General features: G+C 46.4%; 1 protein-coding gene across 5 annotated transcripts in view; it reads right to left on the reverse strand.

Moving 5' to 3' along the window:
- The window catches only part of lamb2l (laminin, beta 2-like), a 178,829-nt gene that overhangs the window by 48,952 nt on the left and 111,297 nt on the right, over positions 1-18,580 (reverse strand). For all 5 annotated transcript variants that reach the window (XM_072581753.1, XM_072581750.1, XM_072581752.1 and 2 more), the window contains 6 exons: positions 17,931-18,051; positions 15,575-15,767; positions 10,838-10,981; positions 8,781-9,012; positions 6,633-6,796; positions 841-1,065 (listed from right to left, as the gene is read on the reverse strand). In XM_072581753.1, coding sequence (XP_072437854.1) covers positions 841-1,065; positions 6,633-6,796; positions 8,781-9,012; positions 10,838-10,981; positions 15,575-15,767; positions 17,931-18,051 — 1,079 coding nt within the window. The remainder of the gene's footprint in view (positions 1-840; positions 1,066-6,632; positions 6,797-8,780; positions 9,013-10,837; positions 10,982-15,574; positions 15,768-17,930; positions 18,052-18,580) is intronic.

The raw sequence follows: 18,580 nt of genomic DNA on the forward strand, positions 1-18,580 counted from the left end.
CCCTCCCGCTTCTCCGATCCCTCGATTTCCCAGGGGAATGAAAACCCATCTACTGTCGCGTTAAATCTACTAAATCATGTGCCGTGTCCAACCCAACTTTGACTCTGCTTTTTTACACTTGCTATGTCTGTGAGGTAGCACATCGACCATCAGGGGTGTCAGGGTCAGCTCCAATCTTGCCCACAGCCTCTGCCTGGACCAGGAGTGACCATTCCCTCTGGGTGTCAACCAGATCACAGACTCAAAACTTCACAAAGGTATAGCCTTTAGGAACCAGTGGAACTGCTGTTGCTTCTTCCCCATTGTCCCTGGACCCAGTTCCATTACATGCTCTTGTTCATTTTGTTTTATTTATTCACACAGTGAGTGCATCACTGACCAGACCAGCATTTATTGCCCATCCCTAATTGCCCACAGGGCAGTTAAGAGTCAACCACATTGCTGTGGGTCTGGAATCACATGTAGGCCGGGCCGGGGAAAGATGGCAGTTTCCTTCCCTGAAGAACATTAGTGAACCAGATTGGCTTTTCCTGACAATTGATTCATGATCATTAGACTCTTAATCACAGATTTGCATTGAATTGAAATTCCATCATCTGCTGTGATGGGATTCCAACCCAACTCCTCAGAACATTCCCTCGTTCTCTGGAATAACAGTGATAATAATACCAGGCCATCATGTGCCTTCTGATATTTCCACCTTCTCCACAAAGCTTGGAGCTGCTGGTTCCTCCTGCCTGGGCTAAAACACAAACCAGCCAAATGTGGTAGCTTGAACAGTCTTTCCCCAACAGGGATCCACAGCCCAACTATCCCTGCTCCCTGATGCCCCATACTCACCCCTGCAGTCATGCTGGAGGGCATTGCCATAGTAACCCGCCTTACAGGCCTCACAGTGAGGGCCGTCAGTGTTATAGAGACACTTCAAGCACTCCCCTGTGTCTGGGTGGCACGCCCCAGGATCAGTCAGGTCGATGTTATTATTACACTGACACGGCCAGCATTTCCCTCCTGGTACCTCAGGGTTACCATAGTAACCAGGCGCACACACATCACAGCGAGACCCTGCGTTTGGGGGAAAAAAAAATCAAAGAATGCTCTTCATTTATCACAAATCAATGTCACAACAAGAAATGAACCAACAGCAAGAGAGACTGTGACCCAACATTGACTCCCACCACCACTGACCCTCGGTAGCAGCAGTGTGGACCATCTACAGGACGCACTGCAGCCCCTCACTCAGACTCCTCCGAATGATCCTTCCAAACCTCCAGCCCCCTAACTGTCCCTGAGCATAGCCCTCCAGAGTCAGTTTCCAACCACAAAAAAATGAACAAGAGGAGGCCTCTTGGCCTGCCCCCCTGTTCAATAAGATCACGGCTGATCTAATTTTAACATCAATTCTACATTCCTGCATATTCCCAAAGAATCTTTCATCCCATTGGTCATCAGGAATCTATCTCCCTCTGCCTTTAAATATTTAAAGATTCTGTATCCACTTAATGAAGAAGGGAATTCCAAATACTCTCAGCCCTCTGAGAGAAATACACTTTCCTTCATCTGGCGGCACGGTGGCTCAGTGGTTAGCACTGCTGCCTCACAGCACCAGGGACCCAGGTTCGATTCCAGCCTCGCGCGACTGTCTGTGTGGAGTTTGCACATTCTCCCCGTGTCTGTGTGGGTTTCCTCCCACAGTCCAAAGATGTGCAGGTCAGGTGAATTGGCCATGCTAAATTGGCCCTAGTGTTAGGTGCATTAGTCAGAGGGAAATTGGTCCGGGTGGGTTACTCTTCGGAGGGTCAGTGTGGACTTGTTGGGCCGAAGAGCCTGTTTCCACACTGTAGGGAATCTAATCTAATCTAATCCCTGTGTTAAATGGGTGCCCCCTTTATGTTTAAACTCTGCCCCCTAGTTCTAGATTCTGCCACATGAGGAACCATCTTTTCCACATCCACCTGGTCAACTCCCCTCAGAATCTTTCTATTTCAATGAAGTCACCTCTGACTGTTCTAAATTTCAGATGATACAGGCCTGGCCTGTCTCACCTTTCATCATAAGGCACCTTCGTCTCTGAACTGCTTCCAATGTTTGGCAAGGAACATTTTATTTATTTTTCCGTGGGATTTTGAAAACCAACAGTAGATCAGATGCCGAGTGACCACGGGAGTACAATTAGTGGGTCACACTGTTATCAATCAGTACAGGAACATTTCTCATACCATTGAATACCACTAGAGTGAGCTAGATCTCCCATTATATCCTCAAAGTCCAAAAAGGAAGGCAAGATGCAGTGAATTATAAAGCTGCAGCTTCCAGACTGCCCCAGAAAAGCTTCAGCAGCCATGTGTTTTTTAAAAGTAGTAAATCACAAGATAGTTAGAGCTGAACAAGGCTATTCAGCGCAAGTTCAGTCAAACACTGCAACATTCCCACTTATTGCATTCCACCAAAACATTGAATATCCTCAGTCAGTGTTCAGTCTTCAGACAGTGAGCTATAGGGAGTAGCATTATGAAGTTTGCATAAACTTTTACAAAGTATGAGGTAATGGTGAGGACTGTTATAGGCTTCAGGTTGACATGGAATCAGCACAGAGAGGTGGGAAGTGCTGCAGTTTCAGGATATTTGTACGGGAAGATAGTTTTACTAGACATAGCACGGCTGTGTAAGGTCTACGTGTAATTAGAGAGTTTTACAACATGGAAACAGGCCCTTCGGCCCATCGTGTTCAGCACTGCCAACAATTCTATTCTAATCCCATTTCCCAGCACTTGGCCCGTAGCCCTGTCTGCAATGAGATTTCACATGTTCATCTAAACAGTTCTTAAACATTGTGTGATTCATACCTCTACCAACCTTTCAGGCAGTGAGTTTCAGATATCCATCAACCTCTGGGTGAAAAACATATTTCCTTAAATCCCTTGTAAACCTCCTGCCCCTTTCCTTAAATCTTTGCAAACTGGTTATTGATCCCTCTATTCAGGGGACCCTGTCTATGTCCCTCAGCACTTTGTACATGTCAATGAGACCTGCCCCTCAGCAGCCTTCTCGGTTTGAAGGAAAACAACCCCAGCATTTCCAGTCTCTGTTCACAGCTGACTCACTCCAGCCAAGACAACACCCTGGAGAATCCCTTCCACACACCCTCCAGTGCAATCACATCCCTCCTATAGTTTGACACCCAGAACTGCACATTGTATTCCAGCTGTGGTCTAACAACTGTTAAATTCTTTATTCTTGTATCACTGCCTTGACTAATAAAGGCAAGTATCCCATCTGCCTTCTTAATCATCACATCCACCTGTCCTGCTCCTTTAAGAGTCTATGGACGTGTTCAGCAAGGTTCCTCTGATCCTCAATATTTCATATGGTCCTACCATTCTATGTGAACTCCCTGGCCTTGTTAGTCCTCCCAAAATGCATCACTTCATTGCCAGGAGGAGACATGAGAAGTCGTTGGCGGATAGGATCAACTAAAATCCTAAAGCTTTCTATAGGTATATCAGGAATAAAAGAACGACTAGACTATGATTTGGGCCAATCAAGGACAGTAGTGGGAAGTTGTGCATGGAGTCAGTGGAGACTGGGGAAGCGCTAATTGAATGTTTTTTGTCAGTATTCACACAGGCAAAAGACAATGTAGTTGAGGAGAATACTGAGATACAGGCTACCAGACGAGATGGGGTTGAGGCTCACAAGGAGGAGGTGTTAGCAATTCTGGAAAGTGTGAAAATAGATAAATCTCCTGGACCAGATGGGATTTATCTGAGAATTCTCTGGGAAGCCAGGGAGGAGATTGCCGAGCCTTTGGCTTTGATCTTTATGTCGTCATTGTCAACAGGAGTAGTGCCAGAAGACTGGAGGATAGCAAATGTTGTTCCCTTGTTCAAGAAGAATAGAGACAACCCTGGTAATTATAGACATTGAGCCTTGCTACAGTTGTGGGTAAAGTTTTGGAAAAGGTTATAAGAGATAGGATTTATAATCATGTAGAAAAGAATAAGTTGATCAGGGATAATCAACATGGTTTTGTGAAGAGTAGGTTGTGCCTCACTAACCTTACTGAGTTCTTTGAGAAGGTGACTAAACAGGTGGATGAGGGTAATACAGTTTGTGTGTTGTATATGGATTTCAGTAAGGCATTTGATAAGGTTCCCCATGGGAGGTTCTTGGACAAAATACGGAGACATGGGATTGAGGGTGATTTAGCGGTTTGGATCAGAAATTGGCTAGCTGAAAGAAGATAGAGGGTGGTGATTGAGGGGAAATGTTCATCCTGGAGCTCAGTTACTAGTCGGGGATTGCAAGGATCTGTTTTGGGGCCACTGCTGTTTGTCATTTTAATAAATGTCCTGGATGAGGGTGTAGAAGGATGGGTTAGTAAATTAGCGGATGACACTAAAGTGGGTGGAGTTGTGGACAGTGCAGAAGAATGTTGCAGGTTATAGAGGGACATAGATAAGCTGCAGAGCTGGGCTGAGAGGTGGCAAATTGAATGTTTATGTGGAAGAGTGTGAGGTGATTCACTTTAGAAGGAGTAGCAGGAATGCAGAGTACTGGGCTAATGGTAAGATTCTTGGTAGTGTGGATGAGCAGAGAGATCTCGGTGTTCACGTACACAGATCCCTGAAAGTTGCCACCCAGGTTGATAGGATTTTTAAGAAGGCATACGGTGTGTTAGCTTTTATTGGTAGAGGGAGAGTGTCTTGGAACCATGAGGTCATCTGCAGTTGTACAAAACTCTGGTACGGCCACACTTGGAGTATTGCGTACAGTTCTGGTCACCGCATTATAGGAAGGATGTGGAAGCTTTGGCAAGGGTTTAGAGGAGATTTACCAGGATGTTGCTTGGTATGGAGGGAAGGTCTTATGAGGAAAGGCTGAGGAACTTGAGACTGTTTTTATTCGAGAGAAGGTGACTTAATTGCGACATATAAGATAATCAGAGGGTTAGGTAGGGTGGACAGGGAAAGCCTTTTTCCTCAGATGGTGATGGCTAGCACAAGGGGGCATAGCTTTAAATTGAGGGGTGATAGGTACAGGACAGATGTCAGAGGTTGTTTCTTTACTCAGAGTTGTAGGGGCGTGGAACGCACTACCTGCAACAGTAGTAGACTCACCAACTTTAAGGGCATTTAAATGGTCATTGGATAAACATACGGGCGAGAATGGAATAGTGTAGGATAGATGGGCTTCAGATTGGTTCCACAGGTCGGCACAACATCGAGGGCTGAAGAGCCTCTACTGTGCTGTAATGTTCTATGTTCACACTTTTCAGGATTAAATTCCAGTTGCCACTGTTCAGCCGATGTGATCCGCTACATCATCCTGTTGTTAAATGTTATCCTGGTTGTGACTAACCATATCACTTATTATCATGTGATCTGCAAACTCACTGATCCTGCCTTCCACGTTCATGTCTGGGTCCATTAATGTACACAACAAACTGCAAGGGCCACAGAGGAGCAGTGAACTTGGTATTAATGAACACGTTCTAAAAGGTTAAGGGACAAGGTGATACGTTGATTAGAAATAAAATGGGTATGGGATACCTGGTTTTACAACTAGAGGAATAGAATATAAAAACAGTTACACCGGCACTGTGTCACTTTACACATCATTGATTAGCTTCGGTGAACAGGTCATGCTAAATTACCCATCGTGCTCAGGGATGTGTAGATTAGGTGCAATGATCTGGGGATAATGTAGAGCAATAGGGTAGGGGACTGGGTCTGGGTGGGATACTCTTTGAAGGATCGGTGTGGACTTGTTGAGCCAAAGGGCCTGTTTCCACACTGTAGGGATTCTAGGATTCTATTCTCTCTGCCGGTGAGTGGTGCAGAGCCACATTTTGAGCCACTGATCCTGGAGCTAGTGTTTAAGGCCTAATTTGAGAGTTCAGGGTTGAGGGGCAAAGGTCAAAAGGTGAAGGTTGAGAGTTGAGGGTTGAGAGGTGAAGGAGGAAAGGGGAGGTGTTGAGATGAGAACTGGGGTCAACACTCATACATCACAAAAACAATAATTTGGCCCATTGTATCTGAGCTGGCTCCTTGAAAATCCTATCCAGATTCTTATTTGGTCGTTTCTGGCATTGCTGGCTGGGCCCAGTATTTATTACCCATCCCTAGTTGCCCCTTGAGAAGGTGGGGGTGAGCTGCCTTCTTGAACCGCTGCAGCCCACCGACTGTGGGTTGACCCACAATGCTTTGCCCCACTACTTCTACTCTTTCCCCATAACCTTGCATTTTGCATTCAATATTGCTCCAACTCTCTTCTGAGTGTTATTCCTAAAGCTGCTTCCACCACCAGGATCTTTGCAGGGCTGCATGCTTCAGACCATCACAACTGGCTCTGAGAGATCTCTGTGTGATTGGACCTTTGGTCTTTCACAATCACCTTTCAATGCCTTGGGGGATATAGAACCGATTAAAGGCTGAGTTAGCTCAGGTGGGTGTACAGCTGGTTTGTAATACAGAGTGATGCCATCAGTGTGGGTTCAATTCCTAAAGTTACTTTGAAGGATTCTCCTTCTCAACCTCTTCCCTCACCTGAGGCAAGGTGACCCTGTCTAATGAGGGAGTAGGTGTATAGTGACTTTACAAATATCCAGCAGAACTGAGCGTTGGCTTTACCTGTGTATCCTGTTTTACAGTAACACACAATCTGATCAGAAACAAGGTCTGCGTGACAGGACAATCCATGGTAATGGTCACTCCCTGGGTAATGGGGACACGGGCAGGGTCTGCACTGCTCTCCAAAGCCCAGAACCGGGTTTCCGTAGTAACCCTCAGAACATCTGTAAGAAATAAAAACTGTCAGCAATAAAATACAAGTGCTATAAACACCAGGGAACAAGTGAATTCAAACTCCACGTTACTTTTCAGTTGTTTAAAAGGATTCCCTCCACAGTGTAGCTGAGAACTTCTGCAGCTCCTTTAATGCGTTCAGAATTTGCCTGTATTAACCTGTTTGCTTTGGTTATTTGCTGTACACTCTGTAGTGACTGGAGGCAGGGCCAGGTGGATCTTATTGGCTCCGAGATCCCGGATTGGGATTGTTAACCTGGCCCAGCCAGGGAGCTTTGGCTGACAGAGAGAAACAGGAGTATCAGAAAGTCTTTTCAGGCTAGGGACTGGCTCTGAGCTGGCTGGTCAGAAACCATGTACTATGCACATGTAAACAAAGGGTAACGTGGTGATGGGATACCCACCTCCATGCAGTTATTTCACACATTCTACGTTATGAAATCAAAAACTGTGTGGTTTATGTGTTAAGAATTGCTATCAAAACCTGTAGTTTTTTTAGATTAGATTACTTACAGTGTGGAAACAGGCCCTTTAGCCCAATAAGTCCACACCGACACACCGAAGCGCAAATCACCCAGACCCATTCCCCTACATTTACCCTTTCACCTTACATTATGGGCAATTTAGCCTCGCCAATTCACCTGACCTGCACATTTTTGGATTGTGGGAGGAAACTGGAGCACCCGGAGGAAACCCACACAGACACTGGGAGAATGTGCAAACTCCACACAGTCAGTCGCCTGAGGCGGGGATCAGCCACAGAGGTAACACAACAACGTGCATTAACATGGAGAGGTCTGTGTCGTGTTCAGACCCTGTTTGCTCTCTCAGGTGGATGGGAAAGATCTGACTGAGTTGGTGAGTACTGAAATTAAAGCAGCAAGAGCTGGAGAAACACAGTGGGTCTGGCAGTGTCTGAGGGAGACAGAAACAGAAACATTGGACTCAAAATGTTAACTCTGTTTCTCTCTTCACAAATGCTGCCAGACCTGCTGACTTGCTCCAGCATTTTAAATTCAGATGTCCAGCATCTGCAGGATTTTGCTTTCAGCTGGTGAGTTCTCCTCAGTGTCCTGGGTCAATGCCTCAATCTTGACCAACAGCACTAAAGAAAGAGATTATTTGGTTCATTATCACATCGCTGTTTGTGGGATCTTGCTGAGTATCAATTGGTTGCTCTGTTTCCGCCCAACAACAGTGACTACACTGCAGAAGCTGTGAAACACTTTGGGATGTTTTGAGGCTCTGATCGGTGCTATATAAATGCAAGGTCTTTCTATTCCTTTTGAGACTCAGCTGATGATCCTCAGACTGTGGTATGTAGTCACTGAGACCTCCTCACCTGGTCTTACAGAGGTTTCTAGAACAGGGGGCAGCTATGCTGTGCACAGCAAGGTTCCACAAACAGTAATATGATAAAGGTCAGATCCTTGTAAGTGATGTGGGTTTTACTGAAAGGAGCTGTTATCTGAATTTCATTCTGCAAGGGGTATTTTTGGAAATGCAATGTCTGATCATAAACCAGGCTGGTGTTTCATTGCACAGTGTCTGTTCTCCAGGTATTTAATGGACAAAAAAGGTCTAAATGTTATGGGGAGAAAGCAATAACAGGGGACTGAATTGGATGATCAGCCACAATCACATTGAATGGTGAAGCAGACCCAAAGGGCCGAATGGCCTCCTGCTGTTCCTAGTTTCTGTGTTTCCATGTGAATATGGAACCTGGTGATTGGTGTGCCCTTGTCTGTGTGCAGTCTGCATCAGAATGGTGTATGCAACAAAACTGTAACATCACTTCTCATCTGAGACAAACAAGGGGTTCACCATCTGCCTCACGCACAGCCACAGAAACGGGTTGTGATCGAATCTGAAAAAAGTAAATCTCCAGGGCCTGGCGTGTTGTACCTGCTCCTATCATTTGGAAACCAACAGTGAGGTGTAACTCTCTGGCTGACCCACATGGCAGGGACTCACCTTTGGCAATGATGTCCAGATGTATTATCCCGACAGTTCAGGCATGCCCCAGTTTGGGAGTCACAGTCCTCTGAGTGCCCATTGCAGTGGCAGGGTTGGCAGGTTGGAAAGCCCCAGAGTTGTGGGTAACACTGGTCACACTGGCGACCCCTTGCCCCTGCCCGGCAGTGACACTGACCAGTCATTTGGTCACACATGCTGTGCACTGAGCCTTCAGGGTTGCAGTCACATGCTGTGGGAGAGGAGGAGGACAGGTCAGTAAACCTTCACAACAGACTATTCCAACGACTCCAACTCTCTGCCATTGCTCATAAATGCATAATCATGACATAAGAACATAAAATCTAGGAACAGGAGACCATTCAGCCCCTTGAGCCTGCTTTACTGTTCAATATGATCATGGCTGATCTGATCTCCACCTCAACGCCACCTCCCTGCCCACTCTCCATTACTCTTCACAAATCTGTCTATCTTCTCCTTACATTTACTCAATGTCCCAGCATCCACCGGATTCTGGGGGATTGAATTCCACAGATTCATGACCCTTTGAGAGACGCAATTCCTCCTCATCTCTGTTTTAAATCTGCTACCTCTTTAATGTGCAAGTTTGGATCAAATAGCACAGAAGAGTTATATTACACTTTTTAAAATGCCAATTTGTCCTATCGCCTGTGTACACTCTCAGCTATCACTGGCTCTCCCCACCCATTTAATCCCTCCCATAGCCCTGTGTATTTTCACTTGAAGCTGCCGATTTTAACACAGTGTGTTTATACATTTCCTGATGTGTGGAGTTCCCTGGCAATTCCTCCCCTGTGGGCAGTATGGTGGCTCAGTGGTTAGCACTGCTGCCTCATGGTGCCAGGGATCCAGGTTCGATTCCAACCTCGGGCAAATGTCTGTGTGCCATTTGCACATTCTCCCCGTGTCTGTGTGGGTTTGCTCCCACAATCCAACGACGTGCAGCTCAGATGAACTGGCTGTGGGAAATTACCCATAGTGTTCAGGGATGTGTAGGTTAGGTGCACTAGTCTGGGGATAATGTAGAGTAATAGGGTAGGGGAATGGGTCTGGGTGGGATACTCTATAGAGGGTCGGTGTGGAGTTGTTGGGCCGAAGGGCCTGTTTCCACACTGTAGGGATTCTATTCTCTCTGCTGGTGAGTGGTGCAGAGCCATATTTTGAGCCACTGATCCTGGAGCTGGTGTTTGCTTTCAAAGTCAGTCAGAGAGAATTGTGCTGGAGTGGGGATTGGAGTCACGTTTTGAAGCAGCCTGGCTAGGGACTGCACATTTCCTTCCTTCTCCACTGGGACATTATTGTACCAAATGGGGGTTTGAGAACAAGCTGACAGATTAGATTAGATTACTTACAGTGTGGAAACAGGCCTTTCGGCCCAACAAGTCCACACCGCCCCGCCGAAGCGCAACCCACCCATACCCCTACATCTACCCCTTACCTAACACTATGGGCAATTTAGCATGGCCAATTCACCTGGCCTGCACATCTTTGGACTGTGGGAGGAAACCGGAGCACCCGGAGGAAACCCACGCAGACACGGGGAGAACGTGCAAACTCCACACAGTCAGTCGCCTGAGGCGGGAATTGAACCCGGGTCTCAGGCGCTGTGAGGCAGCAGTGCTAACCACTGTGCCACCGTGCCGCCCACATTTACTGAGACCAGATTTCTGTTGTGACATCTTTTAAACTCGATTTAAATTCTCAAGTAGCATTGATTTGAAGTGACATTCTGCGGATTGTTACTCATTTTCCTGTTTGTGCTCACAGTTCTGTTGAAATACTGTACTTCCATTGTCATCATATCCACCCCATTAACCATTTCCAAGACTGGGATAACATTCTCTCCTGTATCACTTTATCCCAGTCAATGAAGCTGATATCATCACCATGAATTCTGGCTTTGTGGTATGGAGATTCCAGTCTGCCTGACCTCTACTCAAAGATTTTCTGTCTGACTGATAACAGCTTGCATTTATGTAGCACCTTTAACATAAGAGAAACACCCCGAAGTGTGACACACAAAAATTGAAACTTACGAGAACAGCCATAGGGTCCAAAGCCATAGTAGCCGGGAGCACACTGGTCACATTGTCGACCTATCACGTTGTTCCTGCATTCACACTGGCCTCCCATCTTCTCACAGACAGAACTGATGGATCCCTGTGGATCACACTGACAAGCTGCAAATCAGAGACCAGATCAACGTCAATGTTCGCTCGATGCCCAGTCCCAGGAACATTCTAGAACAAGGAAAGCTGATTCTGCCCGGCAGGATCTCCGCATTCTCATTTATTTCTCAGTCTTTGAGAAGGTGCTAGTGACCTGTGCCTTCAATTGAACTGAGAGGGAGAGTTAGCTGTTTCTAATGTAACCCCATTGCTGTGATACTGGAGTCATGTGCAACCCAGACTTGAGAGGGTCAGGAGATTGTCCTCTTTGAAGGAGCAGGTGGAGTTTTACAACAATCCAGTCATCCCATGGTCAATTTTATTGACATTAGCTATTTATTGCAGATTTACATATTTTAGACTTAGATATTATCAAGGTTATCATGAAGGACTTGAGGTATACAAGATAATGAGAGGAATAGATAGAGTCAATAGCCAGAGACTTTTCCCCAGGGCGGGATTGACTGGTACGAGGGGTCATAGTTTGAAGATATTAGGAGGAAGGTATAGAGGAGATGTCAGAGGTAGGTTCTTTACGCAGAGAGTGGTGAATGCATGGAATGTGTTGCCAGCGGTGGTGGTGGAAGCAGAGTCACTGGGGACAGTTAAGCGACTGCTGGACATGCACATGGAGAGCAGTGAGTTGAGGGGTGTGTAGGTTAAGTTACTATATTTTATGTTAGGATTAAACCTCGGCACAACATCTTGGGCCAAAGGGTGTGTTCTGTGCTGTACTTTTCTATGTTCTATGTTCTCAACCTGTCCTCTTGCCTGAGGCGTGGTGATACTCAGGTCCAACCACCTCTCTCTAGAAAGCAGCCTGATGGTCTGGTAAGAGTACAGTGACTACCTTTTTCTTTTAGATATTTTCTAATCCACCAGTTCAGAGATGTTACTACACACCTCTGCAGGAGATGGGGAATTTAACCCAGGTCTCCTGGCTCAGAGGCAAGGCCACTACCACTATTCCATAAGACCCTTCTTAACTTATTTCATAGACTGGGGCTGTTTTCCCTGGAGCATTGGAGGCTGAGGGGTGGCCTTATAAAAGTTCATACAATCCTGAGGAGCATGGATAGGGTAAATAGACAAGGTCTTTTTCCTGGGGTAGGGGAGTCCAAAACTAGAGGGCATAGGTTTAAGGTGAAAGGGGAAAGATACAAAAGAGTCCTGGAGCAATTTTCCATGCAGAGGGTGGTGCGTGTGTGGAATGAGCTGCCAGAGGAAGTGGTGGAGGCTGGGACAATTACAGCATTTAAAAGGCATTTGGATGGATAAATGAATAGGAAGGGTTTGGAGGGATATGGGCCAAATGCTGGCAAATGGGCCTAGATTAATTTAGAATATTTGGTCGGCATGGATGAGTTGGACCGAAGGGTCTGTTTCTGAGCTGTACATCTCTGACTCCATAATCCTCTCACCTGCATTGGTGACATTTGAACTGTGTCTGCATCATTAATCAGGAGTCTGGAATTCTCATTGAGCTACTGCACCTACATGTCATCAATGTCACCCTCTAACTAGGAACAACATCCCACAATCCTGTTCCCTCCCACTCCCCACACTATCCACCATGCCCAGCTCAATGCCCTTTCCTGCTGGTGAGCTCCATCTTCAATCACCTTGACCACCCTCCTCAGTCCTCTTGTGTATTTGTCACTGGGCAGAGCTCCAATTTATAAAGGTATATTTCCACTGGGAGATTCTTCTCGATTCAGAGAGTTTTCCCAGAGACTGTTCGGGGAGTTGTTTGGGAGCACATCTACACATACGGTGGCACAGTGGTTAGCACTGCTGCCTCACAGCGCCTGAGACCCGGGTTCAATTCCCGGCTCAGGCGACTGACTGTGTGGAGTTTGCACGTTCTCCCCGTGACTGCGTGGGTTTCCTCCGGGTACTCCGGTTTCCTCCCACATTCCAAAGATGTGCAGGTCAGGTGAATTGGCCGTGCTAAATTGCCCGTAGTGTTAGGTAAGGGGTAGATGTAGATGTAGATGTAGGGGTATGGGTGGGTTACGCTTCGGCGGGGCGGTGTGGACTTGTTGGGCCGAAGGGCCTGTTTCCACACTGTAAGTAATCTAATCTAATCTAATCTAATAAAGGGTGGGAGAGGTTTGGAACTCTCTTCCACAAGCAGCAGTGGATGCTGGATCAGCTGTTAATTTTAAATTTGAGAAGTTTATTAAGCAAAGGTAGCTGTATGGAATTAGGCCACAGATCAACCATGATCTCATTGAATGGCAAAACAGGCTTGAGGGGCTGAATGGCCTACTGTTTCTATTGTAACAACTACAGAGTGAGGAAGGGAGACTCAGACTACATATAGAAGTTAATTCTAATTGAAGAGCCAGATGTAAATCTGAAAAGTCAGGTGGTGGGCTCCCAAGCTGGTGCTTGGTGTGCAGCCCCAATCTTCCTTTATTTATTTTATATAAACATCAGGCAGCCTCTTGGTGAAGTAAATCTGAATCTCATTACCAGGGTGACGATGTGCCCCAACCTCCTGTTGTGGGGCCCACCAGGCCCTAAAGGTCTCTACTGGGCCAGTGGACTCTGTGTGCTCCATCTCTGGGGCACCCCAAACCATGGAACAGGGCCAGCTGGCTGAGGCCTACAACCCCCTTCTACAGCCTCAGAATGGTGGTGGTGGTGGTGGTGGTGGTGCGGAGGTTGTGGGGCGGGAATGGGGGCTCATAGAAACCCGTAACATTCTAACAGGATTGAGCAGGTTAGGAAGTATGCTTCTGATGGTGGGGAGTCCGGAACCAGGGATCACAGTGCAAGGGTAAGGGGAAATCTTTTAGGGCTGAAATGAGGAGAGATGTCTTCATAATCCAGGGAGTGGAGAGCCCGTGCAATTCTCTGCCACAGAAGGTGGTTACACCAAAACATTGTGTGTTTTCAAGAAGGAGGTAGGCATAGCTCTCGTGCCTAAAGGGATCAGGGATACGGGGGAGGCTGGAGTTGGGGTACTGCGTTTGATGATCAGTCAAAGCTCAAATGGCCTATTCCTGCTCCTATCGATATGTTTTTTTATCAGTTTAGTGGCCATTTCGACCAAACTCTGGAGCAGACACTCAAGGAGGCCCATTAGGAGATATTTAATCTCTCACTGTAGACCAGGACCCTGGGGCTAATGCACTCACTCACAATAAACATGAGAGACAGATTCCTGCAAACCACAAAACACACCAGTGAGCCCAGTGCCATGTTTATTGCATAGGGCTGTCACGTGCAACACTGTCCACTCCAGATCCCTGATAGAATAAGGGAGGATCTCCTTGTAGGGAACTTCCTTCCCTCCCACCTGAGGATCTCTGCGACTGGGAGGTATTCGAGCGGTGGGCGAGGGGGAGGCGAGGGGGAGGGCGTGGGGAAGGTGCAGCAGCAGTCCAGACAGGGAACCCCTCAGTGCTGTGTCAAAGGGCAATTTCCTCAAGGTGCCCCAGATTGTGGGCAGCACGATCTAGAGGGACGCTTCAGCATCCGGGGGCAATGTCAAATTCCAGACGGAGAGGGGTCAGTACATTGGGACGCTCACCCTGGTGATCCCCTGGGCTTCCTGGAACTGAGTACCATGGTCAGGGGACTCTGGATGGCCTCGCCATTGACCATTTGCCTTCTTTCGCGACATTTTTAATCAAACTGTTCAGAGACACTATTATACACTTCTAGAGAAGGATAGGTTTGAACTCAGGCCTCCTGATTCAGAGATAGGGATACTATCACCATGCCAAAAGTCACCTTCTTTCTACACTTTTAAAAAGAACATGAATGAAGTTCAATTTCCCCTGTTGGGGCACTGTACAGAAACAAAATTTAACAACCAATAGAAACAGGCAAAATTAGAACACAAACCTATAACAATCACATCAAAATCGCATTACCTGGGCAGACATTGGTGTCCAGCCCCTGCAGTGCCCACTGGTCTCTAAAAGTCCTTATTGAGCCGGTGAACTCCCTCTCGATGAACAACGGAGCACTGTCATAACCGCGGAGGAGGGGCACACAGTCAGGTACTCGGACTTCCGCCCACACCTGTCAATGGCCACATTGACCAGGCCCAGGGGCAGGTCATTGAGGAGACCGTTCGGCCTGCCTGAAGCTTCCCTGCTCGCCCATTTCCCCAACACCTAGCATGGGCTGCCCACAGATTGGGAGTTTGGGGACTGAAGAGCAACCAAAAACTGAAACCAGCACCTTTAAGAATACAAGACACGGGCTGTGAGTGAATGCACTCAATGTAAAAATGGAATAAGTGAAAATGTTGCCCTAAACTACCCATGGCCCAGTGAATTGGCCCAATCTATAGCACTGTCCTCCCCAGACCCCAATGATAAAGGGGAGGACCTCTCTGTACACAGAGTTCCACTGGGGACCTCCACTGCAGGAGAGTAAAATATTAGAATATTACACTAAAGTGTATCTGAGCAGCGGGTAAAGGTGAGGAAAGGGGGAGGGTACAGCAGCAGCCAAACAGAATACACGTCTGTGCCATTTTGGGCAGAGGGGAGGCTTTTCCCTGACATAGCTCAGATAACCGGGTGACACATTCCCAGGGGAGGGTCCCACACGGTGATTTCCATTCAAAGTTGCCACACTTACGCAGAGCACCATCGTGCATGATAGCGGAGATGCTGCAAATCAGCCTGACACACATCTCGGCCAACATTGGCATGCTGGCCATCATAAAGGAGTCCAGGCACATGTACCGAACCATTTCCTCACGGTGATGTACTGCAACCGGATCCATGCCAGCGAAGCCTGGCAGCTCGGAATACTTGGGCAATAGAACCAACTGTGGGAAAAGAGGAATCTTTAGGATCGAGTCTGGGAGTCAGAGAGACAGATACATTTACCCCCCGTGAATGAACAAAACACTGAGTTTCTTTCATATCTTCAAGCACATGATAATGTGAAAGGTATCATTAGAAAGTTTGTAGATGACATGATAATCAGTGAGGGATGTTGACAGTGAGGATGATGGTCTCAGCCAACCCGTCTGATATTGCCCAACTGGTAAACTGGGCAGAGCAATGGCAAATGGAATTTAATCCTGATAAATATGAGATTATGTATTTTAAGAGGTTTAATAAGAGAAGGATTTACACAATAGTAAATCTCTAGGGAGTACTGAGGAACAAGGGCAGCTTGGTGTACAAGTCCATAGATCCCTGAAGGTGTCAGCACAGGGAGATGCATACAGGATAATTGCCTTCAGTAGCCGGGACAGGGAATATAGGAACGAGGAGGTTTTGCTCCAACTTTATAAAACATTAGTGAGGATACAGATGGAATACTGTGTGCAGCTCTGGTCCCCACACGATCAGAAAGACACAATTACACTGGAGATTCACCAGGATGTTGCCTGGGATGGAAGGTCTCAGTTACAGGGTGGGCTGGGATTATTTTCCCTGGAGCAGAGGAGGCTGAGGGGGATCTGACTGAGGTTTATACAATTATGAGAGGCACAGACAGAGTAGATTGTGAGAATCTTTTCTCCACGGCAGATTTATCTAAGACCTGAGGGGATAAGTTAAAGGTGAGGAACTCCCAAGTAGTTCAGAGGAAACCTGAGGAAAAGATTTTTTATCCAGAGGGTGGTAGAAATATGTACCGTGCTGCCTGAGAGGGTGGTGGGGGCAGGTACTCCCACAGCATTTAAGGAGCATCTGGATGAGCATTTACAATGGCAGGGCACAGTAGGCTATGGAGCAAGTATGGGTAAATGGGATCAGTGTAGTTTAGTGTTTGTTGGTCAGCATAGACTTAATGGGCTGAAGGGCTTGTTTCTGTGCTGAATGAGTCTGACTGTCTCTCCGACTCTAATTATAATTAATTTTCAGTTACTTTCTCTGGTTAGACATTTAAAGAAAGTTTGTTGGTGACCAATAGGACATCATTTGTAAAGATATCACAGCATTCTTGCAGCAAAACGAACATTTAAAACAAATTGGTACTTTCAGAGCAGCACACAACCTGATCTTTACAGCCAATGACCTGCAGTCCTTTCTGAAGTATACTTGCTGTTATAATGCGGGTGCATAGCAACTAATGTATGCACAGCAAGGTCCTGTACATAGCAAATAGTTACCAAGTAATCTGTTACAGTGATGTTGATGGAAGGATAAATATTGGCCCCAGGAAATGAGGGAGAATTCCTCTGTCTCTTCTTCAAAGACTGAAGTTTTTTAAAACCAACTGAAAGTGCTGTAACAGTTCACCCAAAATGCAGCTCCTAAAGTGCAGCACTCTTTCAGATCTGTGCTGGGAGTGATTATTCTGATTGTGTCTCCCAGTGTCTGGAGTGCAGTCAAAACCGATATCCTCCTAATTCAAAAGTGAGTGCGTTATGCCATTGAGCTAACGTCACCAACTTCCAAGCAGTCACTCTTCTGAGGTACAGTAATAGTTCCGAAATTAAAGAGTCATGGAGTGTGTTGGAGAGTGGGATTAGACTCAGTGGGACTTTGTAGGGGAAGCAGTGGAGACACTGAATCTATTCAAGGCTGGGTTAGATCGATGTTTGACAGAAGAGCTAGTCAAGGGTTATGGGGAATAGACAGGAAACTGGAGCCGAGACCAAACATAGAGCTGCCAGAATGTTATTGACTTTAAGAACAGGCTGAAAGGGCTGAGTGGCCTGTGTTGCTATGAGTGGATTAGTCAGAGTGGGATACTAAAGGATACTGAAGAGTGAGCAAAATGACAGGACAGGTTCTATGTGAAGATGAGGATCTAAGGGAACAATTGATGGTAAATCATTATCTGAATTCAGTTTCTGATTGCTCTGCGGGATAATCTCAACATTTGTAAAATTGCTTTCTGATTTCTGGCATTGACGACTGGTTTTTGCATTTTGCGCCCTTACTATGTAGAGAAGTCAACGCCCAGAATGATCTAAGGGATGATGGCATCATACTCAGCAGAGGAGAAAGACACATGTTCTTTAAATACTTACAGAATCCACCAAGAGGTAACTGTTTGTGTTCCACTGGGGAGCTCGGAGCCGCTGGTACCTGATGCTGATCTCATAACGGATGTTAGGCTCAAAGCAAAAGGGAGTTGAAACCATAACATACCTGGAGGAAAGAAGAGAATGTTCATGGAAAGGGATAGTGACGTGTAATAGAGCAAAGATACACATGTAGGAAGTTACTGAATACCAATGAGAGACAGAAATAAAACACTTGGACCAAAAGACCATTAAACATAGAAGCAGAAGTAGGCCATTCAGCCCATCTGATAATCTTCAACCTCTCTTTCCTGCCTTTTCCTTATACCCTTGATTCCCTTACAAGTTAAAAAGCCGACTATCCCAGCCCCGATAGCTCCCTGTGCTAAAGAGCTCCACAGATTCGCTCCCCTCTGAGGGAAGGAATTCCTCTCCATCTCTGTCTTCAATGGGTGATACCTTACCCTGAGATGATTCTCTCTGGCCCTAGACTCTCCCACAAGGGTAAATAAACCTCTCACATCTCCCCTCTCAAGCCCCCTGAGAATCTTGCATATTCTAATTCAGTCAACTCTGAACCTTCCATATTCCAATGAGTACAGGCCTAATCTATTCAACCTCTCCACATTAAACAGTCCCTCCATACCCAGTAGCAA

The sequence above is a fragment of the Chiloscyllium punctatum genome, chromosome 12 (genome assembly GCF_047496795.1).
Source record: "Chiloscyllium punctatum isolate Juve2018m chromosome 12, sChiPun1.3, whole genome shotgun sequence".
In the NCBI taxonomy this organism is placed as follows: domain Eukaryota; kingdom Metazoa; phylum Chordata; class Chondrichthyes; order Orectolobiformes; family Hemiscylliidae; genus Chiloscyllium; species Chiloscyllium punctatum.